At 39.8% G+C, this 17,967-nt stretch overlaps 1 protein-coding gene across 1 annotated transcript in view; it reads right to left on the bottom strand.

Moving 5' to 3' along the window:
* Positions 1-17,967, bottom strand: part of KCNH5 (potassium voltage-gated channel subfamily H member 5) — a gene marked incomplete at its 3' end in the record, with an annotated part of 163,395 nt that overhangs the window by 42,743 nt on the left and 102,685 nt on the right. Inside the window, exon 8 of the mRNA XM_082484995.1 lies at positions 11,673-11,872. Within this exon, the coding sequence (XP_082341121.1) occupies positions 11,673-11,872 (200 nt within the window). The remainder of the gene's footprint in view (positions 1-11,672; positions 11,873-17,967) is intronic.

Consider the following 17,967-nt stretch of genomic DNA (forward strand, 5'->3'; position numbering starts at 1 on the left):
TAATCAGCTGGGAACATGACACCGGGCCAGCACGCACTTTATAAAATAACTGAATGGATGGATCTTAGTATCTGCCTGAGTGAATCCTAAGATCCATCCATCTATCCAGTTATTTCATAAAGCTTCTCGCAGGAGTTTTATCTTGAATTGGGGTAGTCTGTTTCTACCCATCTACTGCTTTCACTGCAGTGATGTGGAAGAAGGGACTATTCTGTTACACTGTTCTCATCCCTAAAAGTTTTCACACTTGTTTTCCAGAATTGCGGGTGGCACTACTATGTCCTGTGTGTGGTTATCCCTCCAGACTTGGTGCCCAGACTATCCGCCCGCTGCTACGCTCAATCCCTGCAGGAGCACAGAACGGACGCTCAGAGCTGAAGGAGCTTGAAGGCATGCAAAGACGCACCATTCACAATAGCAAACACCACATTTTGCTCACATCCAGAAAACCTAGTGTTCAGAAGTCTTGATGTAGATGACCACTTACCGACGCGTATCCAAACACACCTAGGGTTTAGTTTCAGTGCCGTACAGACATATAATAAGTAACCTGCCCTGGAGGGCTTACAGACTAGAAAATCCAAAGATCTTGAGATTAGAGCAAAAAGAAAGTATTATGAAACCGCATGAAGTGTAAAGTAAAGGTGAGTGAAAAACTGTCCTGTGAACACAAAGATGTCTTCATAGCAGATCAATTAAATAAGACCTTCATTACATTTCTTACCTTAAATAGCTTTCCCTATTGAAAAAGTAACACAAATGCACCTGAAGAAAGAAAGTGAAAACCTGTGGCTCTTGTTAGATTTGTAAACTGCGTGTTTAATTTTTGCACATCCTTCTAAACACACTAACATCCTTAAAACCCTAAAATGCATGGAAGCTAATTGCATTGAGAAACAGATAAAACCTTTTAAAGTTTTCCTAGGATAAATAATAGAAAAGAGCATGAGATTAAGAACACTCTGGAAGTCTCATATAAAGAAGACTGCAGATCAATAGTACTGATTAATTTCTCGTTGTATGGAATGAATCTGGCAGCTTGCTCTGCAGACAGTGTGAGGGACAGGGACATTGGGTCAACGTGTTGCCTACCATTGAATATTAGCAAACAGACGGAGCCTCTGGTGACCCTGACTAAGCTTTGAGGCAAATGGTCATGTTAATATTGACGTAAAGCCACAATTTTCATTTCTGTTTAATGCAGAAGGGGTTTGAAAACATATTATTGTTAAGTATTACTAAAGGTCCTAAACCATAGAATGGGAAAATAGTAAACAATTTTTAGTTTAATAATAACATTTAGTCCCTTTCTTATTTCAATAGATCAAAGTTCCTTTGTGGTCAAAGATCATAGAATCATACAATCATAGAATGGTTTAGGTTGGAAGGGACCTTGAAGATCATGGCGTTCCAACCCCCCTGCCATAGGCTGGGATGCCTCCCAGTAGATATAATGAATGCAAAAAGGTGAAGTAGAAGTAATTCTCCTGTTGTCTGTACTGTGACAGTCTTGAGGCTAGAAGGGGCTACTGCAGCCGTCTGCTCTAACCTCTTGCACTCATCATTTTGATATCAATCCCAGAATACCTGGTAAAATCATAGCCTAGAAAGCCTTGATTTAACATTTTCAAATGATATAGGGTAGTTGTTCCAATGCAAAGCTACTCTCCCTTTTGAAACGTGTGCTGTTTCTGAACTGATTTTTTTTTTTAATTTTCAGCCAACAGCCAGCAGATCTCATCCTGTTGCTCAGATAAAAGACCTGCAATCATCAGAAATTTCTTCCACATGTAGGTTTTTATAGAATATGGCCAGGTCATTTCTTGATTGCACCTTGAATAAACAAGAGAGATGATGCTTCTTGTGCCTAACACTATGAAGCACAGTATCTCTTTGGAAACTTCCCCATAGCATGAGGTTTTCTCACCTACAATGACCTTCCTAGATCTACCAGATAATTAGTTTTTATTTGATATAAAACAGAATATGTCAATTTGGCTTAATGCTGTTTTTCTGTAACAAAATGTCGTACAGAACACATTAAAATACCCCGCATAATTCTGTTTTATCATAAAAATTAATAATAAACACATTTGACAAGACATATTCTCCATAAGCCATCGTTTGCATTAGTAATAATGTCTTGTCTGAGTCACTGTTGACCATATTCCACATCACATTTCCATAATTTTATTAGGGGCAAATGTCAATTTTACAAACTTATACTTACCTGAGTCATTTCATTTACCATTAGAAATATGGGCACAGCTTCGTTTTTCCAGTAAAAAACAAAAATTACTTTTGAGAGTGATTGTTTCATCTCAGCCCTACTTCTGGATCAAACAGAAAGCTCGTCTTTATTACAATAAAATAGAAACATGCCATCTTTCTTATTCTCAATAGCAATTTAATGAAAAATCCTGCTTTCTTTTGTATCATGACTGATGATTTTTAAATTTTCATCTACTCTTGGGCGTAAATCATGGTTAGAAGTTTTTTACGTCCGTTTAATACTTTCAGTAACGTAAATGCTTTTGACTTAACAAGGCCATGAGCTATAAATTCTCAAACACTGCTTTTAAGAAAAATGTGTGTATTCATACATGACTGATTTCCAAATTTTATCTTTTAAGCTTCCAAACTGCTGGAAAAATTGGTTAAACTATTGCAGAGGTTTTTACTGTAAGATTCAGAGATGTTCCAGGACCCTTTGGTAGGAATGTAAATTAATTGTGTCCCTCAAGAATAAAAGCCACTTGGATGCAAAGCCGCATATTGTTTCCTCACAAACACAGAGTTAAATAGAGAGTATTAAAAGTGAGCACTCAAAGCATTACTCTTTTTATAGACACAACAAACATATCTATCATCACACACTGTAATATGAAGAGACAGAAAAAATTCCATTGCACAGAAAAAGACAGTCTTAGAAAGCATAATTTGGGAGTTTTCTGATGTCATGATAAAGTGATTCTCCTAATGACATATTACTGTATGGAGATACATGGAGATATCACTTATCAACTGGTACAGCAGTAAATGAGTAATGATCCAAGAGTTAGCCAGGAACAAATATTCTTTATTTCAGTTTTCCTATCTGCTACACTGCGAGTACTGAGAATAGAGAATGAAACAGATGACAACTAAAAGAAATAATATTAAAAGATTTGGCAGAGGAGCTTTGACTGATAAAGATAAATGTAGATATACGTAGGGGAAAAAAAGAGCAAAGATAGACAATCTCAATATTCAGCCGTGTGTTTACTGTATGGTCCAAGCACGGGACTTCATGAGCTCCAATCTGACTTTGCAGCATTTCTTTTCATGTTTGCAAATACCAACATCATAAATTCAGAAGGAGCCTCACAGATGTCACCAGCTTCTCTATTAGTTGTACTGCAGAAAGGGGTTGTTGGTGACACAGATTACAGTATGTAGTAATTTTCCTGCTTCCAAAGAAGACACGTAATAGGACACAGGATCACACAGAAGCATTTGGGAGCTAATGATAAATAGTCCAAAGATCCTAAAAGCAGAAAATGAGAAAATGAGCACTTCAAATTCAGATAAATATTCTTCTGAAAATGATCCCTTACTGATAACGCAAGACTTCAACATTCATGTTGTGAAACGCTCTTACTGAGATCTCAGCATTTTTAAGGCAGCATGCAACTAAAACGATACAAACTAGTGGCAATATGGTTGTACATGAGTCCGTATGGTGTACAAATGCACAGACATGGGTGTAAAAGAGAAAATTCAGTTTAAGGGAGAGGATATCCTGTAACACTCAATCTACTGTTTCGCTGAAATGCCCCCAACGCTTCTTGTCAGTAGAACCAAAGTTCAGCTGGGACATCTGCTCTAGCTTGTGTATTCTTTCAGCAGCATATCAAAAACCACCAAGACAAATTTCTGAAGAGGAAATTTCCTTAGAGATTTCAAGACCTTTCTCAGGGAAACCTGTAGTTTATAAACTAGCCAGGATATTAAGGTTGCTGACTGCAGTGCTTTACTAAGTGATGGTTTTGGAGCGCACGACTTGGAGCAGGCAGTCTGCAGGGACCAGATGCTTGCGCTGCTACAGAAGTTGCTCTGCAATAAATCTGTAGCCACAGACTTCGCAGTCAGCTTTCCCATATGCATCCAAGCAGCATGAAAGACCAGAACCTGCTACATTTCAATGCAAAATCAGAAGAGAAACTCGTATTCTACCCAGAGGAAAATCTTTGCTGGCTGTATAAGCTGTGTTTCTAGCAGAAAAGGAGCAAGGCTCCATGCCACACATGAGAAGTACACGTGTACCCATAAAGACCTGAACCACTATAAAGCTGAGAGAGAAGAAAGTAAAGCACAGAATAACATTTATCACTTCCCTCTTTGCACAGAAAATTAAACCTCCTCAAAGTCAGTATAAGACAATTGCTGAGCTCTGCCATCACCACCTGGCACCCAGCCGATACATACCCCAACACAACAACACCCAATGCAGAGATTCAACACCGCTGTCATCTCTAGGGCACCCTATGGCATATGTAAAATGCTGGAGGTGAGTGAAAAGCTCGTGGTTGCTGCTAGAGGTTGGGAAAGGCAGTAACCAGCTCTGGAAGACTCACAGGAAATTGGCAAAAAACGTCTCACTATCTTTTCAGCTCGAGACCTGTAAGGGGGGAATAAAATTCCCAAGGAGGTTCCATCTGATTTTTTTCTGCTCCCATCCATTTCCTCAGCATGCTCAGGCAGTTTAAGATAAGCCCCTTGAACAGCTCAAAGAACTCTACGGGGAGCAGAGATTACAAAGAACTCAAAGAAAAGCAAATGAATCGAAACAAAAGCTATACAGATTAAGAGTGTGTCCAAACAATGTCTTTTAGGATGGGTTTAAAGATTAAAAAAAAAAAAATCTTCCCCAGCTGGAAAACACTACAGGATGGCTTAGCAAACATTAGAGAATCTGTTAAGACTTGTTAACAAAAAGGGCAGAGGCCAGTGAATCATGAATGCTATCTGCTTGCAATTCTCTTTCAGCACACAGGATTCTTACTTTCTCGGGGTTGTAGCTTCAGGGTATTTTACTGATAGCCAAGCAAAGAGCTTAGACAGTCTTAGTGGTGGAATAACAAGGACCGTTTCCTAAATGAATAACCCTAAGACATATTGGAGATACTAAAAAAATGTCACCTTCGACAATAAATAAAATAAACCCCTCCAACTTCTAAGCAGTTATAGGCCACCGATAGCTCTTTTTATTTTGTGGAGAAAGGCTACTCTGGGTTTTCAGACATGTTCAGCAGCCATAATCAAAGTCGGTTCTTTCCAAAAAAACACAGTACCCTCTAGGCACCTGACCAAGTTATTCAGATTTTTAGAAGGATTTGGCTCATTTGAGTGTTGAATTCTTCTGCAGACCTGGCTAAAAGTGTTACATTCGGCACTGGACAGAGGCCAAAGAGACAAAGGTAAGAAAATAGCTGATTGGCAAATCACAGAGCATTTTCCTGTAATAATCAGGCGATTTTATAAGTAACTCAAAGGTAATGTATGGAACTGAGCAGTTATTAACCCTGCATGCATTAGGGTAATCTTTAATACATCACGGAATATCTTGGCACTAAGAATTGAATTGCGGCAGCAATGGTGTGCTCCGTTTTAATTGCACTAAAATCCAAGGTCACTTGGATTTAAATGCTCAGAAACCAAGCTGAAAATCAAGTCTAATAGGTTGAGTTTTGCTTGTTTTCTTGTTAACAATACGTGATCTGAACCAGTGATCAAAATGGGTAGATTTAGTGGGATAGTAACAAAATTAACCACTTTTTAACTGAGTAACAAGTATTAGAGACATCAAAAAATTCCTAGAAACTGGCTCTCGAGTACATTAAATTCAGTATCGCCAACACAGATAGAATCTGGCTAAAGGTCTGAAAAACGGGAAGACAAGGGGCATCACCATGTGTTCTAAGGAATCAAGTGGTTCACCAGCACAGGGCCTGCTGGTTTGTCTGTGATACACTGTGGCACACTGGTAAAATTCACCAGTGACCCAAAGTGGCAGATCCCAGGTTGCCTAAGGGTCGTAGAAGTCTCAGAACTGTTAAAGATTTTATTGGTTTCAGTTTGGCTACAATATCTGTCCCAAGCACGATCATCACATGACCTTCTAATGCGGCAAAGGATAGCAGACTACACGGAATTCTATCATTAAAATCAACTTTTTAGATAAAAGAAAAATAAACATCAGAAAGAATGTGGCATACATCAAAGAATTTCTCAAGTCACAACATTTTTTGGAGTGACAAAGGTCACCCTTGTAAGAATGGAGTTGATCAATGGATTGTTTTATTTTGTTCTTTTATTCTTCTGGAGGTGGCTTTGTTTTCTGACATGCAGCATTATGTAAAGATAGTCAAGGGTGAAAGCATTAAGAAAACAGATCTGGAGAAGACCTTCCCCTAAATGTGGTCTCTGGAACACACAGCCCCTCTGTCAGCTCCAGCCCCTCGGTGGCAGTGCTCAGGAAAACACCCGACCCATCCACTTGGGTACTTCTTCCCCCAGAAAAGAAGTTCATGAGCTGCTCTGTAGCCATCTGTATAGCCCTGGCATTTCCTCAAGCAGGACAGGTTCATAGTTTAATCTGTATCAATCCCAAGATGAACACATCCAAGAGGCAGAGATAATTGTGGATAATCTTTCCTGCCTCTGCACAGTGCGTACAGGAGGTAAATAATCCATACCATCCACAAAGGTGAAACACAAAGCCCCACTGGTGCACAGGCCCCGCTCTTGGACCCGTGTGAAGGACAGTGAGACCCTGACCGTCTCTCCTGCATCCCACTCTCCAAAGAACCGTGGATTGCAACTGTACCTGGTCCTAGCTCAGCTCTGTGAGGTGAGGTGAGGGAAGACTTCTTGTTCACCTCGTCCCGATCTGCAAGGAACGACCAACAACCCCGCCTCTACAACGAAACAAAAATACTTGTCCAAATGATTTTTACCTTCCCTCTTCAGCAGGGAATTGTATGTAGCTGTCACACCTAATTTTGTAGAAGTTCTCTTTGGCCACGAAGCTTGGAAGCCTTCTACCCCGGTCATCCACGAGGAAATCCAGCCAGCACTTACAGACACCTCTATGATGGGACACCATAAGAATGGCAGCCTGATTGCCCTATTCATCTCAGGGTATCACTAATTATTACTACAGCCCTTGAAGATATTAACAGTGAACACAACTAAACTGCACTGTCCTTCTGTAGATTAATGTTTAATAAAGCTACAGACGGTGTCTATTTACCACAAACCCATCTCTCCTATATGAAAGTGTAGTGGGCCAGCAGTGAGTAGTTTTAATACTGTGTTATTTTCCCATTATTTCCATTTCAGTCATTGCAATGTGGAATTGGCTCTCATTATTTGAATCGCCGTTGATGCTTAGGTTAAGACTAAATTGATGCCTTTTTTCTCTTTCAACCTATGGTTTTTCTGACGGAACTGACTGTTAAAACATGATAGACATTTATTTAATTGCTTTTTGAGCAAATCCTAAGCCATACAACAGCATAGAGGTTGTAAAAAGAAAATCTTTGGGTTTTACTGACATTTCAGAACATTATCATCAGATGAGACCTTGAGACATCTGCGTGTTAGTTAATGCTTGTTAGGCTTTCATGAATAATGACCTATTTCTTATAGAAGAGCTAATATCTATAAATTTGTCATTTGCTGCCTAGAGATTTCAATAAAAACTCAGAGATTTGAATTTAGTGTGTGTTTCATATATCAAATTATTGTGAAGATTTTTTTCAGCTGCTTAAAAACGGTCATGTACAGAGAATGTACTGCCTCTTTTTTACCTCTCAAAAAAACCCAGGTTCTGCTGGATGAGAGATATTGTTTAGTATATAAAGGCTTCTTAGTTTTGTCATGTCTTTAGCTCTGCTCGTTATCAGATGAATAACCGAAACCTGTAGCACTAAACACAAAAAAAAATCCATGTTGTCTGAGGCACTGTTACAGCAGGAGATAAGAGTCCATGTGCACGTATTACATATATCATCCCGGCTGTCAGAGGAGGGCTCTCATGTTTAAGTGATTTAAGATTATGGATCAGAGGCCACTTGCTTCCCCTGAAGTAATAATAATAAAGACGCTAATGCTTTTAGTGTCATTGTTAATTCCTTATTTGTGAACACTCAGAGACAGGCTGAAGCGCTGCCGTTTCAAGACAGGATTTGAAGATGAGCTATTCCCAAGGACAACAGGGAAGCCAAAACTGTGTGCTTAAGGCACCGTCACTTCAGTGTGGGAGAACAAGTCCTATTCCACAGACAAGGACAACAGACTGGGGCTTTAAAACAAAGTTCTGTTCAGGACAGTTTGCTCTCACAAGCAGCAAAGAACAGATCTTCATTAAACTTCCTCCATTCTAACTTCTACTTTGCGTTGAGTTCCCATCTCATCCTTACCAGTTTTAGTCAAGATCTTCTTTGGGACTATACACTGAATCTGTCATTCAAGAGTAGATATTGGAGCTCTGATGCAACAAATCTACGCATATTAAGTGGCACTAATACGTGTAGTGGTAGTAATTCCGATCAAGTTATTAACTTATATTTTAATTTCAAGCGTATGTGTTTATTTTCGCTCCATCAAATTGCTAGGATTGTTCATCACTATAGGAACTTACTGTAAAACTGATATAAGAATTTTTCTTCTTTGTTAGTACATTAACCTTCTTGTTCTTTGAATTTGGATTTCAAAACAAAGCCATTTCAACATGCTGAGTGACTGAATGAAATGTATTATAAATTTGTGGCAAATGAGGTTGCAAAACACATTCCAGTGTGACAATGCAGATATATTTAGAACAGTTTAGGATGTAATACTGTATGTTAGGTTGAAAAACATCCTTGGATGACAGAAACTGTCTGAGCTGTCTGATGGAAATTGAAAGGCTGAGAAATTCCTCACTAATTATCATGTCATGAACACACGTGTTTTGCAAGATAATAAGAAGCTTATTGAAAAGTTCACATAAATTAAGCAGAATGGGAAATGGTGTGATGCAAAGATATCCAGACAACAGACTGGTCAGAATCTCACTACTGGAGCTTTGAAAACTAGACTGGAAGAAACCCCTGAGGTCACGTCCAGGCTGTCAGACAAAGCAGTGCAGCGAAGCAATTCAAGACCTGGGGCAACAATCCCCTATTCCAACCTACACTGGAGCACTACCTGGATTTAGCAGGTCCCCTGCGGGTGCCATGTCGTCCCTTTAGCCCCACTGTGTCTACGGTAACAAATCTGACTTGACTCTGTGTACCTTGGAGATCCCCACAGTGCACTCCCATCCACTTGCTGCTCTAGGGTCAGTGCAGATGGATTCGATTTAAATGCAGAGGGTCTGGCAATAGGGCTTGAAGGGGTAACGAAGGAACTAATGCAAGAGAAACGGTCCACTCTACGTGACTACTCTCTGGGACTGTACCACGGTTTCTATCATTTCTCAGCTAGGACTTACAACATTTTCTCATTTGTTTTGGTGAAGGACGTTATAACACCTTCCTGAGTGGAGATGAAGGTAGAAAGGCTGCCGGGCTATGACACAGCCTTCCACCCTTTTGCTAAAACAAATCCTGGCTTTGCCTACAGTCCTGCAGCTGAAAGCAAACTGCCTGATCCTTACACTCGTACAGACCCAGGGATGCTCAGTGCGGGCACTACAGGCCGCCGGTGCTGTCGCTTTTGCAGACTTGCAGGCTGTAAGGGATACAAAACACCAAAATATTCAAACCGGTGCTCAAGTTCTTACTTTTATCTTGTCTCTGTTCTTCTGTAACATGGGCTTTTCTGGGAAGTTCGATTAGATGCAACTACTGATGTCCAGATGCAGAGGTTCCTGAAATCGTTCCACTGATTTAAATAGGTTTTGGATCCAGGCCTAAGTTTAGGCAAGTCTTTACCAAGGGAAAATTGTTAAAAACCTAAGTCACAGATTTTACAGCCATATTAATTATCTAGCCAAGCAGCCACTACTGTCTTACAGACCAGAGAACACTGCTTACCATGAGTCGAAGATTATGGCTCTAACTGCATTTTTATAATCTATAAAACCGGACATGCGGAAACTATGGAAGGAAATTTCAGTAATTAAAGCATAGGTTCTCCTAATTAACTGCAAAGCATCATTAAAATCTAATGAAACTGTAGTGGAATAATACAGGATTCTGGCTTAAATGCAAGGAGATAAATGCAAACGAAACTTGAATTTTCATACGGTTTTGAGTTTACACAATAGGACTGAATGCATTTACAGTAGTTTACAATATAAAAGCTCACTTTTAACACTGCATGAATCAGCATAGGGAAGTTAGGGTATTAGTGTGTAAGAAGTTAACATATTAAAGAATGTGGCATCCTGAAGCACAAGAATCAAAGAAATCATACTCCTCGTTACTTAAAATAGTTGTATTCGTGATGGCAAACTGAATTTTACAGCAGATGATTAATAAGATAACTGCTGTTGCCTCAGCATGATGTAAGACTAAATTTTTCAGTGTAGCGACTTCATCTTGGCATACCTGAACAAGCTGCACCATCATCCCATATTACGCAATAGATTCAACTGAAGCAAGAACTTGAAAGCTCTGCAAGCACTACACATTTTAAGATATTAATCTGCCATGACGCTTCCTTACCCTCCCTCGGACACTTGGCTTTTAAGTTCTTAGGCGGGAAATATTCATGGAAACCAGAGCTTGAATGCCTAATTTCAGCTGATGTGTACCAGCTGCACAGAAGCCACAGGAGCACCGCTGATCTCCACTGACCAAAAATCTAGACCTAAAACTTTTATGTCCTGCCTATGTTCAAGGTATTGCAGGTGGAAGCCCTTCCATTTGACTTCAGCTCTCTCAAATATCCAAGGCTAGACAGACTCACTGCACGTGTCGTGCAGAAAGAGAGGCCCTGAGGACCATTCACCTGGTCTCGCCTGGCACACAGTGAATCACCCTCCAAAGAAAACCTTCTCCTTTAATCAGCTTTTGAAGAAACCTAAATGACTAGTCCTTTCTGAGGGGTAAAGTCCTGTAGGACTTCTACCCTGCATGGTTGCCAGCAGTGCCTCATTTTCTGTACCTCCCTCCCAAAAGCCTTAAGTTCTAGCCGAGAGGTTTTAGCTCAAGGACATCGATCTCTACTGCCATTAAATCCTATACTAATTATGCTGATGGATATGTCGATGTCCTGGGCATCAGCAAAAGGTCCAAACCAATCAAACTCATTTCATTGCAACTCACAGAAGCCAATACTTTGCAGAATAATACTGATGTAGGTGAGACACCAAATTATGTTCTCAGACTAATTTGAAAACCAATTTCCCGTTGATTTCAGTAGTTAAGTACATTAAAATTATTTGGTATTTAGGCAAGTAAGACTGGAAAGCAGAAAACATTTACCATCATGACAAATAAAGGCATGTTTCCAAAGCAACAAAACAGTCCTTTTTTAAAACATCCAGGTTTTGATAAAAACACAAATATAATAATGGAGTAGCATGCAGTTAAGAATTTGTTAGTAAGTTATACACTGTTACACAGTCCTGTTTCTAAAAAAAGTACATGATGAACACAAACTCTTGCTATCTAAATTGTTACCTCATGTACTCATACCTTCTCTGTGTCAATTCCTTTAGACATGGACCAGGTTGAGACAATATAATCCATGACTCTTTCACTAAGGCCTTTTGGGACTTGATATAATTTTAGGAAATCCCTCACATTGTTCAGCATCTCATGGTATCGGTTGGTGTTGGCATACATTTGCTGGAAAATGGTGGTGACGTTTCCAAAAATAGTTGCATAAAGAAGAGCTGAAAAAAACCAAAGATAATAAAAATAAATACGTACACTCCAGTAAATGCTACTCATAAGTCAAGGGTAACTTCAAAGAATTTTATGTATGGTTAAAAATTATCGCAAATGCATAGGTGGAAACTGAAAATTTCTATTTATGCACACACTCTCACACACATACATGTACGGAGTTATTTATTGAATTTACCCCTACAGCTCATACAGTCACTCAGTCTGCATTAATTTACAAAATCAGTCATACAGATGATGTCCACACCTGGAGTGGTGCATTTTAACTCTACACCCTATACTAACCCAAACTAATTTTCAAACGTAGCTGCAGCCTACCGGTACGCCTTGAAGACACTATCCAAAGAATCATGTGGAACTCCTGTAAGACAGGCTCAGCCAGCACACGCTTTGAGCAGAGAATGGCCTCAGACCCAAAGAAGACATGAAATGCAGAAGAAAGGAACCTGGGAAGCCTGGCAAGGAGGTATTTATACAAACGTGTCAATGTGTCAATGGCCAAGGTGTGCACAAGAAAGATTCAAAGTGGCATTTCACAGTTCAATTTCACAGCCAACCCCAGCAGATGAGTCGGGTATCTTATGTCAGCTCTAGATGCCAGTCACTAATGACTCCAAAGAGAGAAAAATTGGAATAGTAAACAATAGAAAGTTCCAAGTTTACATCATTGCTGAGGGCGTATCACCAGGGCAGGAGGAGGACGTGGTAGAGTCGGAAGCACTACCTCACACCCACTCCTGGAGTTACCTTCTCTTCTGGTTTGATTCTCTCCTTTCCAAACATGCCACTGTTACTGTCAAGCCCAGCCAGTTTAGTTGTGCAACGTGAAAGAATGACATGCCATATTTGAGAAAATCACGTTTTAAGTAAGCTTTTACAACGGAAAAGGCATCAATCTCAGTGTACTATACCAAGTGTGATGCAGTGAACGCTGTTTGTTGGAGACTGGTTAGTTTCTGAAGCCTAAATTCAGCAAAACATTTAAGCAAACGCTTAAATGCACATCTTGGCTACTGCTGTCTTGGATAGCAGTGGACTGGAAGATGCTCTTGAAGTCAAGCAAGTTTAAGGTGCCGTATTGAGTCGCAATGTAATTACTCTTGCAAGCAAGCCCAAAATTACATTCTTCCATTAGGCGTTACAGATTTTGCAGAAAAGAAAATTATTCTGATATCTCATAACACCAATGTGCAGCACTTCTGCTCTTGACATTATCAAATGCACAGAAATGTGCCTGTCATTTTTAATAATCTTCGCTGGGAGGTACTTTATAGCAGAATGCAGCTACGTATTTCCATATTGCTTTTTTGAAAAACAACTGCAGCCTACAAATGGCAAGAAATAACCCACTGTGAAAGGAAAAAATGCCTTCCACCTCTCAGTGCACAACGTCTTCCCTCTACACAACAAATTTCTACCTCATTCCAGAACTTACTTTGTTTCATACTCATTTACTGCTGTATATCACCCCTATTTGAGAGGTGGCATTTTTAAAGAAACATGGTGCTTTCCTAAAACCTGTCAAATAGAAAAATTGTACTTCCATTTCTCACAGTGCTTTTTACTACATCCATGTAAAAATTAGATGCTGAACTTCATCAGAAATATGATGTTCTTAGCCTCATCAAAGTCTTGGGATTCTTCATCTCAACACACAAGATCATATCAAGGTCACACAACATGTATTGAGGATGAACACGAGGTTTCAGTTTTAGAGAGCACAGCAGACTAATAGTCTATGTGATGTCCAGAAATAAAGCTCTTTACAAGGGTAGGTTTTTTTGTTGCTTTACCGACCGTTGTATCATATCTGCTACTGAAAGGTTTCCTCTACCTCAGTACCCATCCAGATATATATCAACACTCACTCAGAGTGTAAGAGTATGTGGATTATAAAAGCATCTAGATGGATGAAGCCACCTGACTTTTTTCTGTCTTTTTTTTTTTTTTTTCAGCTTTCTCCGCTCTTTTGGACTTTTGTAGCAGGACAAACTTGATGAAGTGTCACTTCTAAGTGCAACATCCCTAATCCTCCTGAAGAACAGCTGTTGATTTATCATGAACTCAGCTCGTCAGATATGAGTGCAGAATATCTCTCATCTTGCCCTCTGATGTTAGATACACCTGAAAATGGCTGCGACTATGCCTAAAGTGAAGCCATAACTGTCCCCAAAGCCCTGCCTTTCTGCATGAGTAAAATTTATGCAAGCCTGTAACTACAGCAAGACTGCATATGCAATTACAATGCATACAACCCAACGGGCCATGCAAGCCTACACAGAGGCTACATGTTCATTGACAATGTGACACAGTGCTCCATAAGGTTGGGAAAAAAAAAGAGATTTAACTCTAACACCTGCCAGGTTGGAAACAGCTAAGAATGCCATGGTGAAAACAGCTTGTCTGAAGCCACTGGCACACATATTACCTCCTCTGCAAAAAAAAAAAAAAAAAAAAAAAAAAAAAAGACTCTCTTTGGCAGAGACAATTTGTAGAAAGTATACAGCCAGAAGAGGAATTCTAGTTCTCTGTCTCTTTATAGAGGGTCCTGGAAAGTTGTACTTAAAAAGAGTACGTTTGTTCAAGAAATTACGGGTAGAATAAATCATTGGATCAAGTCTGCAAAATTGCTGGAAGCATTACCCAGCAGTGTCTCACTAAGCCAGAACTCAGAAGCCTACACGCTGTAGAGTCTGTACAGACAAAACCAGCATTATCCCTCTGTTGGAAATCAAAGCCTGCCTTTGCCTCCTGTTGGAAACGGTAAAGACACATGGTTGAGTTCATCTAAATATTCCACTTTTCTTACAGGTTACTGCATGGGAAGCCTTTGGCAAACATATAAAGGGAACCTATTTAGGTCTTCACAGCTTTGAAGCTCTCCTCACTCATGGTGCTTCCCTACACCAACACTGGTAGCTGCTGGGACCGGTTTGCTGTTTTTTTGGGGGAGAGCACATCATTTGGCATGGAAAATCTACCTCTCTCTGTAAATCAGCTCCCTACCCCTGTTCTCTATATGAAACCTAGAAAAGAGGGTCATTAAAAAAAAAGCTAATATTTATTGTTTTGCAGGTCTTGGTATGCAACAAAACAAGTTTGTGCTGATAAGGAAATACTAAATATATAAATATTGTAAATACTAAATAGATAAATAAAATGGTTCGCGTTGCATTTCTTACACCTGTTGTGACACTCATCTACAGGGAAAGGGTCCTCTGCTTGGGAGGGTCTAATGAGAAGAGGTCTGCCTTAAAAATTCAAGTGACCCGCCGTTGCTCTTCCCCACTCAACTTTAGGCTGGGGTAATTGCATCAGCTGCAAACAGGACAGAGATGGGACAGAAGAGAGGTGAGCTGGATCACCTCCTTAGTTGTCAGAGATGTCTCAGCTCAGGGATCCGACAGCCTCTGGAGCCCATTGGATCCCCTACGCAGAGTTGCACAGGCGCAGGCACGTGCACACACGTGGACATGCTGGTAAGCATCTAATGCTGCTCCTGCCTTTCTCAGCCTTTAAAGGTTTAAAGCTCTCCATCAATGACCCTTAGTGCCTGTAATTAGCAAACGAAGATTTCTCAGAGCATCCCCATTTAATGAGCAAACGTTGAAGTGCCAAGTGTGAACCTTACCCCTCGCCTTTAAAAAACAAAGGCAGAGGAGCGCTACCGAGGGCATTTCACTTCTGTTGTATTTAAATTATTTTTGGTGGGGGGAACGCGCAGTAAAGATCATTTGCAAAAGGTTCTGAAGGAAATAAAATTCTGTGCCTCTCTTGACAGTAAGAGGATTTAAACAAACTCTAAAGAAATCTTTAAGGTCTACATACATTCAATAGTTTTAATTTAGTCTCTCCGTTTACAGGGAACGTGAGAGATGATGCTACAGAGGCTGAAGGTGAAATTACTTTACCCAATTTCTTGAAATGACTAGTTAAGTCAAACCGCATTTATTCACCTTCTCTTCAATGACTTGCCTTTCTCCAGACCTTTCCTGTTATGTTCCTACAGCCATGCAATGCTCGTTTACTTGATTGTCCTATGTGTGTAAATCTGGAACAGTCTTCACTAGATTTCAGAGAGATCATTTTGATATAATGATGCAGAAATATTTTTTCTCAGCCCTAAGGGTGAGGTAGGTGGTTCAACTGTTATTTTCATTTCTATTTTTACTCTTCAGTGTCGAAAAATCTCCCCTAAGTTATACACAAGGATCTAAGTGCTATATATTTTTATATATAAAAAGTGTGTTGCTGTATTTGTACATACCTAAAATGTGTTTGAATTATTTAGCAATATTATTATACAAATCTTTTTTCCTGTTTAAAAACAAGGGGCTTTCTAAAAAAAAAAAAAAAAGACTCAGAGTTATCTAAATTATCTGAAAGCATTCCAGATCTCATATTATCCTGACCGTATGCTAAATATGTCCAGGAATATCAGCTTTTAGGAACTGAAGGCTTGATTGAGAGATCTAATTTTCCCTATGGTCTGCTCTAAGCTAGACCATTATTAATCTAAGCATATACAACATGCCTCTAAACAGTAATTGCAAAGAAGATGACGAGGCCTTGATCCTGGAAAAATATAGATATTCATTTTTGCATGCTGAGGCTAGCTGCAACTTCTTCAATGAATTTTTGGAATTAGGTATTCCTGTAAGATTATTAGATTAATATTATTAAAGCTATATAATTCGGGAGAGATACAATACAAACCACAGTATACAGATACTAGTTAGATAGTACCCAAATATCTGATTTATTATTTTAAAAGCTGGGCAGTTCTCTGTTATTTCTTTCCACCTCACCTTAATACTTCTGATTATACTGCAAAACATTTGCAGACACTAGTTGGCGTGACACCTGGCAGCACAGTGTAGTGTCTATCTCCTAAATTCAACAGCCTCACTGAGGTGCAGCGGCAGCAATAGGCTGTCGCCATCACAATGAACAGCTTTCTTCGAATCCGCCAAGATTATTTAACAAGGTGTATTACTTGAAAGAAAATAACCCTTCTAAGCCCCCTCCCTTATCATCGTCTTACAGCGCTTTTTTGACGCCTGCCCCATCCTGCCCCGCGCCGCTCCTGCCTGCCAGCTGTGCTACTGAAAGCACCAACACAACCCTGTGGTTTTACAGGTCTTCAAAGGGCCAATTTTAATTTTGAATCCTTGCCCCGGTAAAAATTGTACTGTTAAAATACACTCCCCCATTCCAGCAACACTGACACCAGTTTTACAGCGGTGTTCAATCAGTGTCCTAAATACAATTACTCCCCATTTACAGGGAGGGGATATCAACACCAGAGCATACCAGCTTTCACATTTTACTGCCAAAAGTATCCAAAGTGAAAAAATATCTCTTTCCTCCAATTACACTTGCAGCCATATCACTGTACTATCCTGTGCTGCATAATCCAATATATTTATCCTCCCATAAGCCCCAACGATGCATTGTTACACCTACTTTGCAGAGGAGAAGCTAATGGGCAAAGGTCTGGATTCAGCAGTGAACATTCACGTCTGAACTTCTCAGGAACTTCATCCAACTGCTGAAATCAGGGGGGAGTTGGAAATAATTGTCTCTAGGCAAACGCATACCATAACTAGCTTGAATCCATCATCCCCATGGCCTATACGCTTTACATACAGCACCTGCATCCAGATGTATCTCCCATATTGCCAACACAGGGAGGTGGTGGCCTTCAGTGCATTCCTGTATCCCATGCTGCAGTCGCGTAAGATCCACAGCTCCTCCGTGGGTACAGCTGACATTCACTCCTGTTTTTCTGACCCAACACCTTCTTAATACTACAGTAATGCAAATTCTAAATTAAGAGGATAATGATAATAATGATAAATCTGTAAAATCCCTGTTCAGATTGATGGGATATTTGTTTGAAAAGAACTAAATAAGTATGTAATTAAGATGATCATCAGTAGTAAATTGTAGGAATTGACACTCGCTCTTCTTCCTTTTATAGTGAACACCATTTGCACAGCAGAGTGGAACAGCTGCTTTGGAGGCAGTTGGGCATTTTGCATACTTTATGCAAAAATCCTTATAAAAATCAAGGCTTTCA

Source organism: Vanellus vanellus (genome assembly GCF_965231255.1).
Source record: "Vanellus vanellus genome assembly, chromosome: 6".
Classification (NCBI taxonomy): domain Eukaryota; kingdom Metazoa; phylum Chordata; class Aves; order Charadriiformes; family Charadriidae; genus Vanellus; species Vanellus vanellus.